General features: G+C 48.8%; 1 protein-coding gene across 2 annotated transcripts; it reads right to left on the bottom strand.

Annotated features, from left to right (window-relative positions):
* Nucleotides 1-2844: 2844 nt before the first annotated feature.
* Nucleotides 2845-22366, bottom strand: SUPT7L (SPT7 like, STAGA complex subunit gamma). 2 transcript variants are annotated; one of them, XM_044272916.1, is made up of 5 exons: nucleotides 22347-22366; nucleotides 19710-20274; nucleotides 18328-18652; nucleotides 6492-6729; nucleotides 2845-3273 (listed from the first exon to the last, which is right to left on the bottom strand). In XM_044272916.1, the coding sequence occupies exons 2-5, from the start codon at nucleotides 20120-20122 to the stop codon at nucleotides 3011-3013; spliced, it is 1239 nt and encodes a 412-aa protein (XP_044128851.1). In that variant the 5' UTR covers nucleotides 20123-20274; nucleotides 22347-22366; the 3' UTR covers nucleotides 2845-3010. The 2 variants fall into 2 exon arrangements, with proteins under 2 accessions (XP_044128851.1, XP_044128850.1); XM_044272915.1 differs by lacking the exon at nucleotides 22347-22366 and adding an exon at nucleotides 21425-21550.
* Nucleotides 22367-22858: the final 492 nt, after the last annotated feature.

Raw genomic sequence — 22858 nt, 5'->3', positions numbered from 1 at the left:
TAAAAGCTCCACAAAAGGTATGCTTTCCCAGCTTTTTCCAGCCCCAACCAAGTTCTGTCAGCAGTAGAGCATGGTCAAACTACTTACAGACACCCTTTAAGGCCCCTTTCACACGGGCGAGTATTCAGCGCGGGTGCAATGCGTGTGTGGAACGCATTGCACCCGCACTGATGCCTGACCCATTCATTTCTATGGGGCTGTTCACATGAGCGGTGATTTTCACGCATCACTTGTGCGTTGCGTGAAAATCGCAGCAAGTTCTACATTGTAGAAGTGAATGGGGCTGTGTGAAAATCGCAAGCATCCACAAGCAAGTGCGGATGCGGTGCGATTTTCACGCACGGTTGCTAGGAGACGATCAGGATGGAGACCCGATCATTTTATTATTTTCCCTTATAACATGGTTATAAGGGAAAATAATAGCATACTGAATACAGAAAGCATAGTACAATAATAATTTAACTCACCTTAATCCACTTGATCGCGCAGCCGGCATCTTTTCTGTCTCTTTCTTTGCTGATTGCAGTCAAAGGACCTGTGGTGACGTCACTCCGGTCATCACATGATCCATCACCATGGTAAAAGATCATGTGACGGACCATGTGATGACCGAAGTGACGTCACCACAGGTCCTTTGACTGCAATCAGCAAAGAAAGAGACAGAAGAGATGCCGGCTGCGCGAGCAAGTGGATTAAGGTGAGTTAAATTTTTTTATATATTTTTTTTTAACCCCTCCAGCGCTATTGTACTATGCATTCTGTATTCAGAATGCTATTATTTTCCCTTATAACCATGTTATAAGGGAAAATAATACAATCTACAGAACACCGATCCCAAGCCCGAACTTCTGTGAAGAAGTTCGGGTTTGGGTACCAAACATGCCGATTTTTCTCACGCGCGTGCAAAATGCATTATAATGTTTTGCACTTGCGGTAAAATCGTGCATGTTCCTGCAACGCACCCGCACCTTTTCCCGCAACGCCCGTGTGAAACCAGCCTAAGAGCTAATATGGCTGGCGCACACACACCGCCCAGGAGAAACAGACTGCCCCACCCACACAAACCGCCCAGGAGGAGAAGACTGCCCTTCCTACACACACACACACCGCCCAGGAGGAGCAGACTGCCCCACACACACACCGCCCAGCAGGAGCAGACTGCCACACACACACACACCGCCCAGGAGGAGCAGACTGCCACACACACACACACACACACCGCCCAGGAGGAGCAGACTGCCACACACACACCACACACACACCGCCCAGGAGGAGCAGACTGCCACACACACACAACACACCGCCCAGGAGGAGCAGACTGCCACAACCACACACACCGCCCAGGAGGAGCAGACTGCCACACACACACACACCGCCCAGGAGGAGCAGACTGCCACACACCACACACCGCCCAGGAGGAGCAGACTGCCACACACACACACCGCCCAGGAGGAGCAGACTGCCACACACACACACACCGCCCAGGAGGAGCAGACTGCCACACACACACACACCGCCCAGGAGGAGCAGACTGCCACACACACACACACCGCCCAGGAGGAGCAGACTGCCACACACACACACCGCCAGGAGGAGCAGACTGCACACACACACACACCGCCCAGGAGGAGCAGACTGCCACACACACACACACACCGCCCAGGAGGAGCAGACTGCCACACACACACACACCGCCCAGGAGGAGCAGACTGCCACACACACACACACCGCCCAGGAGGAGCAGACTGCCACACACACACACCGCCCAGGAGGAGCAGACTGCCACACACACACATACCGCCCAGGAGGAGCAGACTGCCACACACACACATACCGCCCAGGAGGAGCAGACTGCCACACACACACACACCGCCCAGGAGGAGCAGACTGCCACACACACCGCCCAGGAGGAGCAGACTGCCACACACACACACACACACCGCCCAGGAGGAGCAGACTGCCACACACACACACACACACACACACACACCGCCCAGGAGGAGCAGACTGCCACACACACACACACACCGCCCAGGAGGAGCAGACTGCCACACACACACCGCCCAGGAGGAGCAGACTGCCACACACACACACACCGCCCCGGAGGAGCAGACTGCCACACACACACACACACACACCGCCCAGGAGGAGCAGACTGCCACCCACACACACACACACACACCGCCCAGGAGGAGCAGACTGCCACCCACACACACACACACACACACCGCCCAGGAGGAGCAGACTGCCACCCACCCACACACACACACACACACACACACACACACACACACACACACACACACACACCGCCCATGAGGAGCAGACTGCCACACACACACACACACCGCCCAGGAGGAGCAGACTGCCACACACACACAGACACACACACACACCGCCCAGGAGGAGCAGACTGCCACACACACACACACACACACACACCGCCCAGGAGGAGCAGACTGCCACACACACACACACCGCCCAGGAGGAGCAGACTGCCACCCACCCACACACACACACACCGCCCATGAGGAGCAGACTGCCACACACACCGCCCAGGAGGAGCAGACTGCCACACACACACACACACACACACACACACACACACCGCCCAGGAGGAGCAGACTGCCACACACACACACACACACACCGCCCATGAGGAGCAGACTGCCACCCACCCACACACACACACACACACACCGCCCATGAGGAGCAGACTGCCACACACACACACACCGCCCAGGAGGAGCAGACTGCCACACACACACACACACACACCGCCCAGGAGGAGCAGACTGCCCAAAAGGGTCAAGAGCTGTGGGTTTAATATAAGTCACAGTAAACTTCTTTTGTACTCTTGTAATTAGCTGAAGTTATTATTAATCTCCACATACAAACTATCACCTATTCCGGTGGTGATACTTTGTTTCATAAGAGTTTACCACATTACATGAGAAAACCACAGCAGGACATAAGTTCTGGGAATGCAGATTGTCCTAATCCAATTCAACTACATCTTTCTGATCTTTTTCTTTGGTCGCTGGTTGAACACCGGAGAGGACCCCATGAGACTGTCTGGAGACTGGGAACCGTAGCTGCCCTCAGATCCATTCGGGCTCCCAGGTATTCCAGAATCACTCATCCCCGACATAGGCTCTTCAAAAACATCATTTCCCAGAACGCTGTGCCCATGGACTGCCCCTTCTTCATTGTCCTGGGGCTCCATTTTCACCTGGGTCAGGCTCCAGAGTGGGGAGGTGTTGACATCGGACCCTGTAAAATATAAAAACCAGGCGGATAATGACTCAACTTCAAGGGCAATGTCCTCATGCATCTCATTAAAAGCAATGGCTATTCTCATTCTTCTACTTAACGTGAACCTTCGATACCATGTGGGGGAGGGGAAGTGACTACTACAATGAGCATGTTTTGTGTTTAAGGTAGCGGTTGTCACTTAACTCCTCCTCTTGAGCAATTTAAGGGTTTTCCTGGTTTAGAAAAACACGTCTTTTTATTTCACCAAAATAGCACCTCAGCAACATTCACTACAGTGAAGCAAACGTTTTCTTCCTCAGGTCCAGCGACGTGTTGGGGGTCCAGCCATAGGTGAAAAACCCCTTTAAGATACCTACTTAATGGATGGCATGGATTTGCATGTGTGTTCAGCCTAGGAACAAACATTAGGAATATACCATGTGTCAGGTGGGTGTGGGTCCCCCTCTGGGTCCTGAACAGGACAGGACCTCCAAAGTGAAGGAGGAGAGCACCCACCGCGCATACGTGGGACTATCAAAAAAATAGAGTGCTGGCTCGGCCATCTCTGGCAGTCCCATAGAGGTGAATTGGTCGGTAGCTGCACTTGCACGGTGCACTCTATTCGTTTCTACGGGACTTTTTAACAAGGATGCGCGCTCAAGTCGCTATTTTTTAATGTGCAGTGTGTGCGCTTCTTTCACTTTCGGGGGCCCGTTTTTAAGAAAGGTACGGATCTCAGAGGTGGGACCTGCACTTATCTGACCTTGATAGCCTATCCTAGCGAGACGCCTGACACAACCACAGGAAAGGGACCCTTGACAATCACAAAAATAGGGGTCGTGCTCCTCATTTGAATGGAGCACGTACAGACAGGCATGTGTGTCTGCCGCTCCATGCAAGTCTATGGGACTGTCGGGATAGCAGAGTGCAAGAACTTGACTGCAAGAGATGAATGGAGCGGCAGCACATATGTGTGACCACCACTGCATTACTACAGGAGAGCATAGTCCCTCGTTCTCATGATCAGGGGCCCCAGCAGTTGGAACCCTGATGATCAGGCACTTATACCCCATCCTGTGGACAGAGGAGATTTTATCATTGCACAACTGCTTTAACTGTCGAACACCTTAATGACGGATTCCCTTTAATAATAAGGAAGTCCCTCAGGATTCATCGTCAGAAAAAAACGATATGCAATGTAAACCCCAAGGACGAGTCTACGTGAGGAGATCATGGTGCTGGTGAAGCAGTCGGTGCCGGTGACAAGACTGGATTAAAGCAGAGCAAAAATGCAGCAATTTCCACTGACGGCGGAAGCCACAGACTCGTGAAATCGAATCCCATCAGGAGAGAGAACCGCAGCCGCAATCAATGACCGGCCACAGAGAGACCTTTACTCGCTTTACTTCATTAGCCGATTGGAAATATTTTGGAAACAATCCAAAAAAATAAAAAGCTGGAAGCTGATGGAAAAGCAAATTGATTTCAACTCCAGCCCACTTCAGCCGGAAAATAAGTGGGTTTGCATAGTAATTTTGCCGAAGCATCATTTCAGCTTAATAGCAGGCTTCACACTGACGGGGCTCGTACGGCGGCTGCACTTCACATTTCATAATTCTAATCGTCTCCGAGAGAAGGGGGAAGGGAGTAATAATACGCGGCCCTGTAGACTTATTACAGGAGGAAGAGGACAGAGAAGACCGCCACTGCGGCATTAGTAGATCTGTCATAATAAGCGATTTTACAAAAATAATTAAAATATATTTAGAATGTTTCTCTTAAAATTAAACACTGCGTCCGACTGCAACCAAACATTTTACTAATCTAATCCATAGACTGGTACATAGGAGGCAGTATTATAGTAGTTATATTCTTGTACATAGGAGACAGTATTATAGTAGTTATATTCTTGTACATAGGAGCAGTATTATAGTAGTTATATTCTTGTACATAGGAGAAAGTATTATAGTAGTTATATTCTTGTACATAGGAGCAGTATTATAGTAGTTATATTCTTGTACATAGGAGCAGTATTATAGTAGTTATATTCTTGTACATAGGAGCAGTATTATAGTAGTTATATTCTTGTACATAGGAGCAGTATTATAGTAGTTATATTCTTGTACATAGGAGCAGTATTATAGTAGTTATATTCTTGTACATAGGAGCAGTATTATAGTAGTTATATTCTTGTACATAGGAGGCAGTATTATAGTAGTTATATTCTTGTACATAGGAGGCAGTATTATAGTAGTTATATTCTTGTACATAGGAGGCAGTATTATAGTAGTTATATTCTTGTACACAGGAGCAGTATTATAGTAGCTATATTCTTGTACATAGGAGGCAGTATTATAGTAGCTATATTCTTGTACATAGGAGGCAGTATTATAGTAGTTATATTCTTGTACATAGGAGCAGTATTATAGTAGTTATATTCTTGTACATAGGAGCAGTATTATAGTAGCTATATTCTTGTACATAGGAGCAGTATTATAGTAGTTATATTCTTGTACATAGGAGCAGTATTATAGTAGTTATATTCTTGTACATAGGAGCAGTATTATAGTAGTTATATTCTTGTACATAGGAGCAGTATTATAGTAGTTATATTCTTGTACATAGGAGCAGTATTATAGTAGTTATATTCTTGTACATAGGAGCAGTATTATAGTAGTTATATTCTTGTACATAGGAGCAGTATTATAGTAGTTATATTCTTGTACATAGGAGCAGTATTATAGTGGTTATATTCTTGTACATAGGAGCAGTATTATAGTAGTTATATTCTTGTACATAGGAGCAGTATTATAGTAGTTATATTCTTGTACATAGGAGCAGTATTATAGTAGTTATATTCTTGTACAGAGGGGCAGTATTATAGTAGTTATATTCTTGTACATAGGAGCAGTATTATAGTAGTTATATTCTTGTACATAGGAGCAGTATTATAGTAGTTATTTTCTTGTACATAGGAGCAGTATTATAGTAGTTATATACTTGTACATAGGAGCAGTATTATAGTAGTTATATTCTTGTACATAGTAGCAGTATTATAGTAGTTATATTCTTGTACATAGGAGCAGTATTATAGTAGTTATATTCTAGTACATAGGAGCAGTATTATAGTAGTTATATTCTAGTACATAGGAGCAGTATTATAGTAGTTATATTCTTGCACATAGGAGGCAGTATATACATCACTATCAGCCTCTGAATGGTGGTCTGTTTCTCACCTGAGGGTTGGGGTGAAGAATCAACTTCAATGTTGGAAGAAAACCTCTCGCTTTGAGCTCCTAATACCCCAACAGGCAGTGACTGATCTCCAGGTGCCAGGTCACCTTCTAACTCCTCATTAATGGGGAAAGTAATATCTGTGACGGGCTCCTCTTTAATCTTCACTGGCTTTGTGTCTTCAGATACCCGCTCAGGATGAACAATCTTTTCATACTCCTCAGACAGTTGCTTACTGACCTGTGAACAGACAGAGGCTTAATCTTCCATGTCAATCACTGCGGAGCTGAGCTTCTGAATCTCTCACTCTATGGGTCTGGGGTGAGAGGATAATCTCCAATATAATCACTGCAGCAGGAGATATAGACATTGAATGGATACAGTCACATTTACAACTGAAGTAATATATATATATTTGTGTTCAAAATAATAGCAGTCAGACATCACTAACCTGATCAATCACTGTTTTTGGTAGAAATAATATTTCTACATGGCAAATAATTTACTAGCACGTGTAGTAGAGTAATAGAAATCCAACATGCTGCTGATTCTCTGTAATTCGATCACTTATTGAAAGGGGTATGTTCAAAATAATAGCAGTGTGGAGTTCAATGAGTGAGGTCATTTATTCTTTGAAAAACAGGTGGCAATTATTGCCCTCATTTAAGGAAGAAAGGCAGCAAATGTTGTACATGCTGGTTGCAGTGCATTTCCCTATTAAAATCTGAGGAAAATGGGTCCTTCCAGACATGGTTGAGAAGAACAGCGTACCTTAATTAAAAAGTTGATTGGAGAGGGGAAAATGATAGGCTGCTCAGCTAAAATGATCGCAAATGCTTTAAAATGGCAACCAAAACCTGAAAGACGTGGAAGAAAGCTAAAAACTACCATTCGAATGGATAGAAGAATAGCCAAAATGGCGAGGACTCGGCCAACAATCAGCTCCAGGAAGATGAAAGAAGGTCTGAAGTTACCTGCGAGTACTGTTACAATTAGAAGACGCATACAGTGCCTTGCAAAAGTATTCACCCCTCCTTGACTTTTTTTTTTGCAGAAGCTACTTATACAATCCCCATCTCCCCCTGCACTATCACCACAGCCGACCCGCTAAGCCACACCCACCAGTTCCATTAGGCCTCGCCCCCTGTAACCAAGAGGGAAAGCAGGACATCTAGCCAGGAACTATGATTTGTGTGTGAGTATGTATGTATGTATGTATGTATGTATGTTTTATATACACACACACAAATCGCGTCCACCTCTTTTCTATTTTCATCTAATGAGAGTGCTGTTGTTTTGCTATATATATATATATATACACACACACACACATACATACACACACACACCATTATTTATACACAAAATATAACATGCGTTTAATATATTTATATGTGTATATACATTGCGGTCCGCAATGCATGGGCACTGACCGTATGTGTATATATATGTATGTGTGTGTATGTGTAAGGATCGGGGCCGCGCGGCCCCATAGAAATGTATGGGTCCGCAATTCCATTCCGCAAAATGCAGAATAGAATTGCAGATGTGTGAATGGAGCCTAAGTGTGTGTGTGTGTGTATATATATATATATATATATATATATATATATATATATTATATATATATATATATATATACACACCAAAAAGCGGGTCCCAGCAGCACAAGACAGAGATATAGGTGCACGTCCTCTCAGCCATGGGCTCAAGCGGCCATAAATGGATAAATATCAAAAGGATGAGGCAGCACTCCAGATAAAGTGAAAAAAGGTGGATCTTTTATTCCCTCTGCAGAGGGAATAAAAGATCCACCTTTTTTCACTTTATCTGGAGTGCTGCCTCATCCTTTTGATATATATATATATACAATATAGACACTTGGACTGGACGGCAGAGGTGAGTGGGGCTGGGCGTTTAAGTAGGGGACTAACTCCTCCCACAAATACAGGCCTAATGGCCTTATTACATATACAAATATTTACACGTGTGTGTGTGTGTGTGTGTATACATTGCGATGCATGGGCGCTGACAGCGTGTCCACTCTCTGGAGACATGAACTCATTCATTTAAATGGGGTCTGCAATCTGCATCGGACAGTACTTTTTCGCAGTGCGGAGGCATGGACAGAAAACCCATGGATGCACACCATAGGTTTCCGATCTGTGCTTCCATTCCAGACCACACCGTATCTTTCGGATGTCAGACCCATCACTTGATACGAAGCGCACATTATATGTATATTGCAGACCCCCCTGTTCGCTGGCCACAATACAGGCACAGGCAGGCTATGGTCATGTGCATGGGGCCTCCTTCCAGTATCCGGCAGGACAGTCCCGGATTTCAGTGGCGGTCCTGGTACGGGGGAGGTATGTCGAAAATGGATCAGTTTTGCCCTAATACATTCTGAATGGAAAAGGATCCGCTCAGAATGCATCAGTTTGCCTCCGATCAGTCACCATTCGGCTTTGGAGGCGGACACCAAAACGCTGTCCGCCTGATGAAACTGAGCCAAACGGATCCGTCCTGACATAATATAAGTCAATGGGGACGGATCAGTTTTCTCTGGCACAATAGAAAACGGATCCGTCCCCCATTCACTTTCAATGGTGTTCAAGATGGATCCGTTATGGTTATACAAGACCTAATACGAATGGATCAGTTTATGACGGATGCATGCGGTTATATTATGGTAACAGGACCGTTTTTGCAGATCCAAAAAACACAAGTGTGAAAGTAGCCCTGGGCACGTAGTGTCCCTCTTCCTTCTATTCTAAAGTTGGGAGCTATGCTAAAGCTCGGATGAGAGGACACCTGAGGTGCTGTTGTCACTATGACATCACAAGTCATGTGACCGCTCCCGTGGAGACGCTTGCTGTGATGCATGCTGGGATTTTTACTTTCACTTTGCAGCTGCTCCGCCCACACAGCTTCTCATCAATGGGGGCACGCTCTGCCGAATGATATATATATACAGTATATCTGTCAGGATACAAATACCTCTTGGCTTTATTGTCTGGGGCACTTTATTGTTTTTTATACTTAAAGGGGTTGGCCACCATAAGTTCAATGTTTTGTTAATCTGAATTTTATGTGACGGATCAGAACACAACAGTCTAAGGGCTCTTTCACACCTGCGTTCTTGTCTTCCGGCATAGAGTTCCGTCGTCGGGGCTCTATGCCGGAAGAATCCTGATCAGTTTTATCCTAATGCATTCTGAATGGAGAGAAATCCATTCAGGATGCATCAGGATTAGTGATGAGCGAACTTCTGTTTTAAGTTCGGCGTCTAAAGTTCGGCTTCCGGTTAGCGGAGAATCCCGATATGGTTCCCGATATGGATTCCGACTTCCGTTGTGGTCCGTGGTAGCGGAATCAATAATCGGCCATTATTGATTCCGCTACCACGGACCACAACGGAAGTCGGAATCCATATCGGGAACCATATCGGGATTCTCCGCTAACCGGAAGCCGAACTTTAGACGCCGAACTTAAAACAGAAGTTCGCTCATCACTAATCAGGATGTCTTCAGTTCCGGACCGGAACGTTTTTTGGCCGGAGAAAATACTGCAGCATGCTGCGCTTTTTGCTCCGGCCAAAAATCCTGAAGACTTGCCGCAAGGCCGGATCCGGAATTAATGCCCATTGAAAGGCATTGATCCGGATCCGGCCTTAAGCTAAACGTCGTTTCGGCGCATTGCCGGATCCGACGTTTTGCTTTTTCTGAATGGTTACCATGGCTGCCGGGACGCTAAAGTCCTGGCAGCCATGGTAAAGTGTAGTGGGGAGCGGGGGAGCAGCATACTTACCATCCGTGCGGCTCCCGGGGCGCTCCAGAGTGACGTCAGGGTGCCCCATGCGCATGGATGACGTGATCACATGATCCATGCGCATGGGGCGCTCTGACGTCATTCTGGAGCGCCCCGGGAGCCGCACGGACGGTAAGTATACCGCTCCCCACTACTACTATGGCAACCAGGACTTTAATAGCATCCTGGCTGCCATAGTAACACTGAACGCATTTTGAAGACGGATCCGTCTTCAAATGCTTTCAGTACACTTGCGTTTTTCCGGATCCAGCTTGTAATTCCGGCAAGTGGAGTACACGCCAATCCGGACAACGCAAGTGCGAAAGAGGCCTAAGTTGGTGAAGTGAAATGAGAAAAATATAGAAATAAAACTATTGTTTAGAAATAGAAAACAGAAAATTGTCCTGTGCGTATGTTTATTCACCCCCTATGTTAGGAAGCCCATAAAAAGCTCTGGTGCAACCAATTACCTTCAGAAGTCACATGATTTGTGAAATGATGTCACCTGTGTGCAATCTAAGTGTCACATGATCTGTCATTACATATACACACCTTTTTTGAAAGGCCCCAGAGGCTGCAACACCTCAGCAAGAGGCATCACTAACCAAACACTGCAATGAAGACCAAGGAACTCTCCAAACAAGTAAGTGACAATGTTGTTGAGAAGTACAAGTCAGGGTTAGGTTATAAAAAAATATCCAAATCTTTGATGATCCCCAGGAGCGCCATCAAATCTATCATAACCAAATGGAAAGAACATGGCACAACAGCAAACCTGCCAAGAGACGGCCGCCCACCAAAACCCAGATCTCCAGTCAAAAAAAAAAAAAAATATATATATATATCTCTATCTATCAAGGAGCCATTGGCTCCTAATTTGAAATTTTTTACTCGCCAAATTTTTGTTGTAACATAAGGGTCAGAAACAGTTTTTTTTTTAGCCTCTTGGCTATTAGTTTTTTCCATTCATAAACCTCCACATTGAGCTCCCAGCAGCAGATAGAAGCCTGCAGGGCACGCTGGCACTTCTGGTGTGCCGTCACCTGGGCACATGGTCTTTACTCAGCAGAGGGTCCGTTCCCGCCATGCTGTCCCTGGCCCTTCATGAGCAGTCGGCAGTGGCGCGCGCTCCCATGTTCCATGAATGGCAGTTAAATTATCGTGCATATTCATACGCATTAGACATTTTTTAGGTCGTCTAGGGCTGAAACATCCAAAGTCGATTCGCATAAAACTTCTCCCGCTCACCATGTCTGCGATGCTGCGCGCCCTAACCCTACCGTTCTGTCGAGACTCCACCGGAAGCCTGGCAGGTAACAGCCATATTTTAAATGAGGATGGACTAAGTGCAAAAAAAATTAAGTGTGTGAATTGGTCGTCCCAAATGGCCATTTATTACATTAACCACGGGTTAGATAAGCCTGGGGCTACATGGTGACTTTGGCCCCTTGCAGAAGAGCGTTCCTCCCACAGCGAGTCCGCATCGCAGCCCCCGGCCTGACCTCCCAGCACTGACGGGATTCACATAGCATTATATTGATTTATGATGCTATGTAACCCTTACAGTTCTGGAATGTATTGGATAACACTGGCAGCATTATGTCATTGCTATCCAATACATTCCAGAACTGTAAGGGTTACATAGCATCATAAATCAGTATAAGGCTATGTGACCCCCGGCAGCGCTGGGAGGTCAGGCCGGGAGCTGCGTTGCGGACTCGCTGCGGGAGGAACGCTCGTCTGCAGGGGGCCTTTGGCTGTGACAAACCTCACATGGCCAGAGATCGCAGCATTGCCACTGGTGAGAGGGGTCATTTTGGGACCTGCACATTGTCATGACAGCCCCAATAATTCTCCCAACTGTAGGGTTGCAATGCGACCCCATTCACTGTCACGATTTGAAACCCTGCCCTACATTACGATGACTGGTCGTGTCGGCAACAGTGCATTCCTTTCTTTTTATTTAGCACACAGACATAAAGTGCGCAGCTGTCCACAGTCATTGCCCTCTCTTCTCCACCACTTACCCCTTACATGGGGGGCACAGGGCACCCTCAGCACAAGGCGCAGTGTACGCAGAACGCTCACCTCCGTGCGTCACATGACTGAAAAACTCGTCTACTTTAGCTGCCCCTTGGCTATGGCGCAGTCGGCAGCGAGCGCACTCCCCGTTTTCATAACTGAAAAGCAAGCTGCTGTGTTCAGCGCGGGAGAAGCGGAGAGGAGCAGCCAATGGTACGGCAGCACACTGATACTGACCAATCAGCAGCCTCCTCGCTCTGTACTGTGCGGAGCTCTGTTATTGGATTGCTGGGTGTCTGCTGGATGCAAGACCTTCCTTCTTAAAGAGGCAGAGCAGCGGAGGGTCTAGGCACAAATGGCGACAAGACTAAGTCGCATTGGCGACCATTTTTGGTCGCCATCTGGAGCCCTGCGGGCAAGGAGGGCATTAATCAGAGACCTAAGGTAACCCTGGAGGAGCTGCAGAGCTCCACAGCAGAGACTGGAGGATCGGTACACAGGACGAGAATAAGCCGTACGCTCCATAGAGTTGGGCTTTATGGAAGAGTGGCCAGAAGAAAGCCATTACTGTCAGCTAAAAACAATAAGGCACATTGTGAGTTTGTGAAAAGGCCTGTGGGAGACTCCCAAAATGTATGGAGGAAGGGGCTCTGGTCTGATGAGACTAAAATTGAACTTTTCGGCCATCAAAGAAAACGCTATGTCTGGTGCAAACCCAACACATCGCATCACCCAACGAACACCATCCCCACAGTGAGACATGGTGGTGGCAGCATCATACTGGGGGATGGGACCGGGAAACTGGTCAGAACTGAGGGAAAGATGGATGGCGCTAAATACAGGGATATTCTTGAGCAGAACCTGCCCCACTCTGTGCGTGATCTGAGGCTCGGACGGAGGCTCACCTTCCAGCAGGACAATGACCCCAAACACATGGCTACAGCAACACTTGAGTGGTTTAAGGGGAAACATGTAAATGTGTTGGAATGGCCGAGTCACAGCCCAGATCTCAATCCAATAGAAGATCTGTGGTCAGACGTAAAGATTGCTGTTCACAAGCGCAAACATCCGACCTGAAGGAGCCGGAGCAGTTCTGCAAGGAGGAACGGGTAACAATCCCAGTGGTAAGATGTGGCGACTGCTCATAGAGACTTATCCAGAGAGACTTGGAGCTGTGATTGCTGCAAAAGGCGGCTCCACAAAGTACTGACTTTAGGGGGGGGGGGGGGGGGGGGGTGAATAGTTTTGCACATTGACCTTTTCTGTTATTTTGTCCTATTTGCGGTTTGCTTCACAATAAAAAAAAGAAAAAACATCTTCAAACTTGTCGGCATGTGCTGTACATTACATGATGCAAATCCTCAAACAATCCATGTTAATTCCAGGTTGTGTGGCACCAAAATACAAAAAAAGTCAGGGGGGGGGGTGAATACTTTTGCAAGGCATTGTATGTGAAGCCGAGCGATCTGCAAGAAGCCCCCGCAAAGTCCTACTGTTGGAAAAAAGACATGTGCTGAAGAGATTACAATTTGCCAAAGAGCACAGTGACTGGGCTAAAGAGACATTTTGTGGACTGATGAAAGTAAGATTGTTCTTTTTTGGGTCTAGTGGCCGGAGACAGTTTGTCAGACGACCCGCAAACACTGAATTCAAGTATAACGAAACGTTGCATCCGGATTAAATTCCACCACTTTGGACGTGCTGTTACCTGTCTTTTTTATTTTTATTCTCTCGTCAAGTCCTCCAGCCCGGCTCAGACCTCAAATTCCAGCACAGGCCTCAGTTCACAGCACACAGACTCCTGAGCTCCACTGTCAGAGGGAGGTAAATCCACCACACCTGGCAGTGCTGGCTGGTTTTTATGCCTGGCAAAACCCGGCCTGGAACATGGGGAGTAGCCACCCACCCAGCACTTTGACTACTCCCACTAAGAGCCGTCCCAGATCAGCTATGACAGCCATGCTAAAATATATATAGTGATATTATATCATGAAAGTAGGGCATTTAAGTAGAAGCAGCAATGGCGATTTCCTCATCTCAAACAATTTATTGAAACAAAAGCCCACCCCAGTGCTGGGTATACCGCCACAAAATGTCAGCATCTCAATAACTTCAATGCCCCGCCACTCCAGCGCCGAGGCGCTCATCCTTATTGGACCAGAAGTGATGATGTCGCTTCTATGGTCATATTGATGGCAGAAGCTTTTCACTTGCCTTGATGGTGATGTGTCTCCGAACAGCTCGTGACGGCAGAGGGGATGGTTGGGTCGGACACCCATATCATTGGGCTCCAGCCCTGCAGCTCCCTGATCATCTCTTTTTTTTCTTTACCGGTGGTTCAGTTACTTGTATAAACATTCTGGCCTTGCAGTTGTGGAAATCTCCATCCACGGCAGTTAATATGAACAAGCTGAGCTGCAGTGTACAGCATGGGACAGGAACAGAGCAGAAGACCTCTGATGAGGCAGGAAAAACGTCTAAAGAGGGAACGTGCTGCCAACAACTATGCCAGCGTTATTGGGAACATACCGCCAATGATTCCTCCGTGTTAAAGGAAGCAAACGAGAGCTCACCAAGCTCCTGTACCAACGATCGTGCAGATTATCTGACCACGTACAGTAAACGGCCCCCTCTCCTCATGTGCACGGCCCCTCTCAGCTGAAGTCTTTTGGGGTCCACGCTGGGTCAGTGGATGGACCAGCCTTTTTCTGGCCTTCAGCTCCAACCAAGTTTTCCATCCATGCATTCCAAGAACTATAGCTTCATTTTCCCGTTTAGTTATGCCCTTTTGAGGGAAATACGATTTACTTATTAAAGGAAGGATCTGATTGGTGGGGGTCCACCTCCCGGATATGCCCATTTATCGGCTGTAGAGAGGGGCTGCTGCCTCTTTCGTAGCCTGTGACATCACGTCCATCGGCCACAAGCTCAGTCTCCAAGGACCGCACTGTGAACGGTATAGTATAAAGCCACTGCAGCGCTCCCCATCAAAACAGCTATGAGTGGGGAACGCCGTCTGCAAAACTCTACGCCCCAGAGAAGCGTCAGAAGACGCAAAGGTGTGCACTCTGTAAAACTTGGGAAAAGTATGCAAAGACGACCAAGTAGCGGCCTTGCATACCTGAAGGGACGAAGGCCCGTGATGCATCGGCCAAGAGGCCCCCACTGCCCGAGCCAAATGAGCGATCACACGGAAGGGTGGGGCCCGGCCATTAACGCGCCCACTGCCTCAAAGGCAGATTTTGCAAACCCTTCTAGTTTCTTATCCCTGATATCAGAGAAAGAAGCCCCACCCGCCATCGGCAAGGTAGCATGCTTAGCCAAGCAGGAAATCGGCGGGTCCACTATAGGTGAGGATGACAAGAGGAAGAGGATAAAGGATGTTCAAGCGTTTTGGCAAGGTAAAACGTCTATCAGGAAAATTCCACTCCTTGAAAAGAGAGGAATCAAACTCCGGGTGGTCGGGGAAACACTTGTGCAAGCGATGGGACCTTCTAAAGGAAAAACCCGAGCTGGCAGACAGCGGTGTGGAATCCTCAAGCTGCAACGTCTCGATAACCGCCGTAATTAGATTGACCACCATGGAGGACAGTTTGGACGACTGACCCTCCGGCGAGACTACATCATCATCTGACCCCCCTTCCTCAGAACATGCCTCTTCCACTGAGGACACGTCAGAATGAGACTCCCTAGCAGGAGGAGGAGAGGCCGAGGAAACGGCACAGACACCCTTTTGGGGGAGGATGTTCTGGCCTGTTTTGCGGGACGGCCGCGATGGGCATGCGCCCCATGATCCCCAGAGTCGGACAGGTCAGAGGACTGCCTTGTCGACAAACGCCCCAATATTCACACAATGGCCTTGTTGGTAGTGGAGACATCCTGTACCACCCTAGACAGGAAATGTGCCCATTCCGGTTCTACCATAGTCTGGGAAGCAGGAACCATCGGGTCTGGGGCCGAGCCACTTGATGGCGGAGCAGCACACACAGAGCAGAGGGAGTCTGACTGAGGGGATGGAAATTTTGCGCGACACAACGCACCAAAGGGACCGCCTGCTTCGGGACCTGGGCTCAGACATAGTGATTACCCTGGTTAAGAGAGGAAGGTTAGGCCCTGTAAGAAGGGACAAACAGCACATACCCAGCCTGTGTCCCTCCAAGCAGCAAGACCAGCGTCAGAGTCCCGCCAGGTGCCTTAAATCCCACCCCCAAACTGACGCCAGCTCTCAGTGCCAGCCCTCCGTCACAAGCCACGCCCGTAACCACCCCCACCCCCTTGCCGTAACCTTAAAATAAAAATCGCTGGAGAACGCATGTCCCCAGCACAGTGCAGGTACATGTTACAGGGCGACAGCACCGCCACCCTGCATACCCCCCTCCAGCCTCGTAAGGACCAAGAACTTGGGGAGGGGAGAGTATTGGAAGGGGGAGCACTTTGGGGCCAGTTTGCTTTCCTCCTCTTTTTTTTTTTTTTTTAAATATACTCACCTGTCTGGCGTCTTCTGCCCCCTGGCTCCAGCTGGATCACCACCTTCGGTGTACGGCCCCTTGGGGAGGGACGCTACACCGGAACAGAGGGGACTTGCGGTGGACGGCTGTGGTGATCCGAACGCTGGCGGGAAACAGAGGATTTGTAGGAACCTCTGGTCCTCCTTTGCTTCTGGAGAACGGGAAGGAGCAGGAGGTTTGGGGTACCCCCTGGTCTCCCGTCTCCTGGGTGGGAGTGCAGGCAGTTTTAAGGACTGCCTAAAACTTACACTAGAAAAAAAAAGGAAAAGACAATAAAAAGAACAGAGATCAGCAGACCTGCAACGCAGGGAGGTCTGCCTCCTACAGACACTAAGCTAAAACTGATTAGCTTGGTCCCTGTAGGAAGGATATAGCCGAAGAGGGAGGAGCTTAGTGTCCGCCTCCTAGCAGCAACAGCTGAGAAATATTTTGGCATTCCAACTCCCATCATTTTTTTTTTCCCCCCACTGATGTAGCTGTATTGGGTTTTTCTTGTTGAATTTTTCGGCCACCATTTTGGGGTACATATAATTTGTTTGATTTTTATTAAAAGGGGGTTATCCAACACTAACAAATGCCCCCCCCCCCAATATGCCGGGCCCCTCACACTAATTCTACTTACCTGGCTCCCCGCACCGCCACTGCTGCTTCTCCCCGTGCGCGGAACAAAACATCCAGTGTCAGGGGGAGCAGCCAATGGCAGGCGGGGACGATCCTTCCTAGCATCGCTGGTGATGCTAGGGAGGCTTGTCCCCGTCCGCCATTGGCTGCTTCCTTCCCCCCCCCCCCCCCCCGACACTGGACGTTTTCATCGAGAAGCAGCAGTGGCGCAGGGAGCCAGGCAAGTATATTCAGTGTGAGGGGCCCGGGCATATTTGTTAGTCTCGGATATCCCCTTTAATGGTTATTTTAAGGGCCAATAGAAGTTCCAGCCTTGATTGCTTTTATTTTTTCACGACGAGCATAAAGCAGTTTAAAGGGGTGCATTTTCCGAGACTTTACTACTGATGATCTAATCAGCATCTGATCGGTGGTGGGGGGGGGGTCAGACATCCGGGACCCCCGCTGATCAGCTGTTTGACAAGGCATCAGCGCTCACAGTGGCGTCCCAGCTTTCTGCCTGCTCACCAAGCACAGCGCCATACGTGGTATAGTGGCCATGCTTGGTATCACACTCAGTCCCATTCACTTTAATGGGGCTGAGCTGCTCCTAGGCCATGTGACTAATGTATGCGACCTGACTGGCCTAGGCTAAGCTCCAAAAAGCCTGCGGTGCTACTATTAAATGTGGAATATAAAGGGTTAAGTAAGCTAGGGTAGACCTGATGGGGTAGTAAAGGGGAGCCCTGAACTGCAGCTTTCTATTAGGAGGTGATTGGGCAGTACAGTGACAGGAGGCAGATCCAGACATCCTATGCAGAACCTTCTGGACGTTCGTGTACATATCTACGGTAAAATGAGGTCCATAGACTGAAGCCTGCACCCCGCCCCCGCTCACCTGTAGCATGTAGGTGTGATAATCCTTAATCCGGTGCTGCCAGAACTTCTGAAGAGACAGGACGCTGCCGATCCCCATCTCGTGGAAGGCCTGCTCCATGACGTCTGAGAAGGGCGTCTGACCCAGCCGGGCCTCGCGATCCATATTGAACCTCAGCATCTTGGTGAATTTCAGGCAGTACTCGTGGGCGATGTCCGTCAGGGTCTCCAAAACGCTTTCGTTGGCAGAATCGAACCCGGCGTGGGCGAGGATGGTGGCCACAGACTGATACATGAGCTGACGGCAGGAGTGGTAGCTGAGCTCCGTCACCGGCTCGCCTTTCCCACTGGTATTAAGAAGAAGAAGAGATCGTTACCAGGAAGAGCAGGCACAGGAGGCAAATTGGGTCATCGCCGATTTTCTGCAGACTGCGAAAATCCCACGTATCCCCGAAATCAACATGTGGTTTGAACACGACATATGGACGTCACCACTGAAGCGGCCACATGACCCCGCATGACCCAGGAGCTGCAGCGGAGATCGAGCAGTGAAGGAGCTGGAACCTGGTGTGGGGGAGGGGGGCGGCCTGGGGGATCAGGTAAGTACGATCCAGCGCGGGTCGGCCACACTGAGGGGGTCAGGCCCCCTCCCTCTAAGCCACACCCGCTTTTCTGAAAAGAAGCGAAGGCAGCGGAAACAACTACAAACAACTTTACGCAAATGAGACTTTTTTGTATGGTGGACACTGATAACAGCTGCAGAGCTTTCCATTAAAGGGGTTGTCGAGGTTCAGAGCTGAACCCAAACATATCCACATTTTCACCCCGGCAGCCCCCCCTGACATGAGCATCAGAGCATTTCATGCTCCGATGCTCTCCTTTGCCCTGCGCTAAATTGCGCAGGGCGAAGGCATTTTCAGGAGATCCGGTGACGAAGCGGGCTCTCCATAGGGCTGCCAGGAGGAGGCTTCCGCCCAGCAGTGAGACCGGTGACGTCACCGAACACACTGCTGGGCCGAAGCCTCTGCCCGGCAGTGAGTTATTGTAAATAAAAGAGCCCTTGCCCTGCGCGATCCTGTGTAGGATGTCAGGGGGGGCTGCCTGGGTGAAACTATGAGTATGTCCGGGTTCAGCTCTGAATACTGATCAAAAGGAACATTGAGTGAAAATGTGATCCAGTGTGTTGTGACCGATGCAAGGTCTGAGGGGGCGGAGCATGACATTCATTCTTCGCTGTTATTTTAAACCCTGTGTCACGTGCCGCCCCCTCCGGCCCTGCATTAAGGACACCACAGTGGCCCAGCGCACCCTGGGGTCACATAAAGCCCGTACATCATGGTGAGGACTTATTTCACCAAGCTCAAATTTCAAAGCATCATGGGATGCGCAGAGAAGTCGCCATACCGGTAGAAGTCGCTCTCTGGATCGCTGTGTCGCAGCTGGAAAGGCAGCTTGGGCGTCTTGCAATCCTGCGGCAACAAGTCGTCCGGCAGGGCTGGAGATGGCGGGCGCTGGGGGAGGGGCTCACTCTCCTCCACCTTTATACCTTCCACCGGCTGCTGATTCTGAGTCTGAGCGCCAGCAATGAGGCTGCGCAGCTTGCGGTTATGCTGGATCAGCTGGATGGTGTGGATGGTGAGGCTGCAGGGCTCTGAGGGGATGTCCAACATGGTGGTGGCCCTGGGCCTGTTGGCAGAGGGCTGGTGCAGCGGCGGCTCCTGCATCTCCACCGTGCGAAACTCCCTCTGCAGGAGATCAAAGGAATTGCGGCTGGCCTGTCCGGCGGGCACAGGGATCTCGCCCCAATATTGCATCATTTTCGAAAGCGGTCAGGGAACGTCTGCTCTTGAGGAACCTAAATGATGTCGGCAGATATAAAATGGGGCAAACTGTAGCGTCGATCAGTGCGACGGCGTCGAGCCATGAGCAGACGATCGATCACCGGCCTTCATCTGTGAGCGGCTCCGGTCTGTAACGGAGAAAACATCTCAGAATATATTATCACCAATAAAAACATATGATAAAATACACCGGACGCCATTACATCACTTTCGGAAGCGGCTCCTTGTGAGTCAAAGTCTGACTAGCCTTGGGACGTGACCCTCAGCATCTCAATCAGCCAGAATCCTGCTCCGTACTGATGAGGGTCAAGCACCCGACACAGCTGTCTGTGGATGGATCCTGCCGTGTCATGTCCCAAGGCTCAGAAGGCGGCACTACCGAGACCGCACATAAATCCCGGACGTGTACATTTACCCTTAAAGGCTATGGGCACCTTTTTATGATTGCATTTTACTCATTTTGAGCAAAAAATCTGGTCTTTAAAAAAAATAAAAAAATAAAAATCAGCCATTTTTGAGATACAGGGGTTAAAAAAATGAACCTGTCAGTCTGTTTAGTGTAAAAATCATTTGCATAACCGAATTGGGGGGGGGGGGGGGGGGGAAACATGGCTTTCAAAGACGCAGAAGGTAAAGTACATGGGCCTCCTCACAGATGGGGCCCCCGTACCCCTCGGGGCCCCTGAAATGAACAGGACAGCAGGTGGGACCCGTGGACTGGGGCTCCAGCGCTCGGCTATTTCCTGCACATCCATAGAGAGGGGACACAAGCCAGACCTGCCGCCCGTCCATTCTGAGGGCCCCACAGAGTTCAGGGTCCCTGTTTATGTCATCAGTGGGGCCCCTGCCGATCTACTAGCATCCCCTTCTCCTGTGGGCAGGGGATAACACCCGGAATACCCCTTTAACATTGTCCTAAAGTGTCCACGTGAGGGATAGAGACGCGGAATCGCAGCAGATACCGTTACACAGGCCGATTCGTCGCAGATTTCACCGCAAAGAGTGAAAAGCTCAGCACAAACTGACGCAAATCTAAAACCTGCACCGAAAGGCGATTCCACGCGTTTTTTTTCCCCCACAATGAGATCGGTTACGTTCTCCTCCACGCTGCCGCTCCCCTACCTGCATTTTCCACTTCTAAATAGGAAAATCCGCAGAGCATCCTGCTGAATGTGAACATGCCCCGAGGCTTATTATTAGCAGAGCTCATTGCTGGGACTTGCCCTGCTTGATACGACGCCACCCCTCCCCCCATCATACCCCAGACCTCCGGCTCACCAGCTCCTCCGCAGCGCACTGTCCACACTGGAGCGGCTCCCGGTAGATAAAATATCGCAGGAAGAGCTAATCACGTGACCAAGGATGCTACATTGTTAGTCCTCCTAATTCGCTAAAGGACCTTTGATGATGTCATGACCATGTGATCGGTCACGTGTGTGGGAGGAGTCGTGCATTGGGCAACAGCTAGAGGACCTTTGACTATATCGTGACCATGTGATCAGACACGTGTGTGGGAGGAGTCGGGTTATAGGCTGTGCTGCTGCAGGAGATAAGAAAATGCACCTGTGCCGCCTGCTCCTTGTGAGGGGAGGAGTAAAGCAATGGGGGGTTTAACGTTCTTCTACCACTTACTGTCATGTGACCAATGTGACGTCATAAAAGGCCCTACAGCCATTAATAGGGATACGTTTTTAACAGATCGCATGACTGTGACGACATCAAAGGTCCTACAGCCACTAACATAGCTCTCCACGTAACTGATCACATGACTGTGACGTCATCGCAGGTCCTGCAGCCCCAGGAGGTGAGATCTGCAGGTCAGTTATTGGACTTGGTTCTGGGTTTATTAGAATGGAGCGGTTCTATAGGTGACATATAGCAGGTCCAGCCAGCAGGGGGCAGCACCGGCCATAGAGAGTCTCTGCTCACAGGAGGGGAGTTCTGCTCAGACATGTCTGCTCTCCCCCTGGAATATTAGGAGACCCCCCAGACCCCTGTAAGAGGGGCTGTTCTCCTGGATTAGAGGGGTCTTCCATCACACAATGTTCTGTGATATCACTAGGATATGGAGTCAGTGTGTGATCGGTGGGGACAACCTCTTCTAGATGCACAATATACAATAGTATATACATATAGCCATATAATATCTACATACAAAGGATAGAGCAGAATACACTACATCCAGAATGAAGGCACTTACATCACAGGTTGAGTTCTCATCACCTGGTAGCGACACATCAGCTGCGGAGCACTTTTTAGTGGAAGTCTTAATCAGGGAAACACCGATTAGGTCTCTACACAAGTCGTCTCCTGGTAGGCGAGCGTCTGAGCTTTCCCTGAAGGGTTAAAGCTTTTATACAGATCAAATCTCATAAAGGAAACAGGTTCTTGGCAATAACCAAAGACAATTACCTCTCCCAACTGGTTCAGGACCCGACTAGAGGGGCGGCCATACTGGACTTAGTATTAACCATTAGGCCTGACGGAACAACAGACGTGCAGGTCGGGTGACACCTGGGAAATAGTGACCATAAAGTAATAACCTTCCAATTATCATTCAAAAGAGCGTTTCTACAGGGAGGAACAAAAATACCAAACTTCAAAAAAGCTAAATTTAGCCAACTAAGAGAGGCCATAGGCCTAACTAACTGGGACAAAGTCCTCAAAAATAAAAACACAGCCACAAAATGGGATATCTTTAAAAACATCCTA

Source organism: Bufo gargarizans, unplaced genomic scaffold, assembly GCF_014858855.1.
Source record: "Bufo gargarizans isolate SCDJY-AF-19 unplaced genomic scaffold, ASM1485885v1 fragScaff_scaffold_217_pilon, whole genome shotgun sequence".
NCBI classification, from domain to species: domain Eukaryota; kingdom Metazoa; phylum Chordata; class Amphibia; order Anura; family Bufonidae; genus Bufo; species Bufo gargarizans.
The sequence above is the reverse complement of the archived record's forward strand: the minus strand, read 5'-3'. Positions and strand labels throughout refer to the sequence as shown.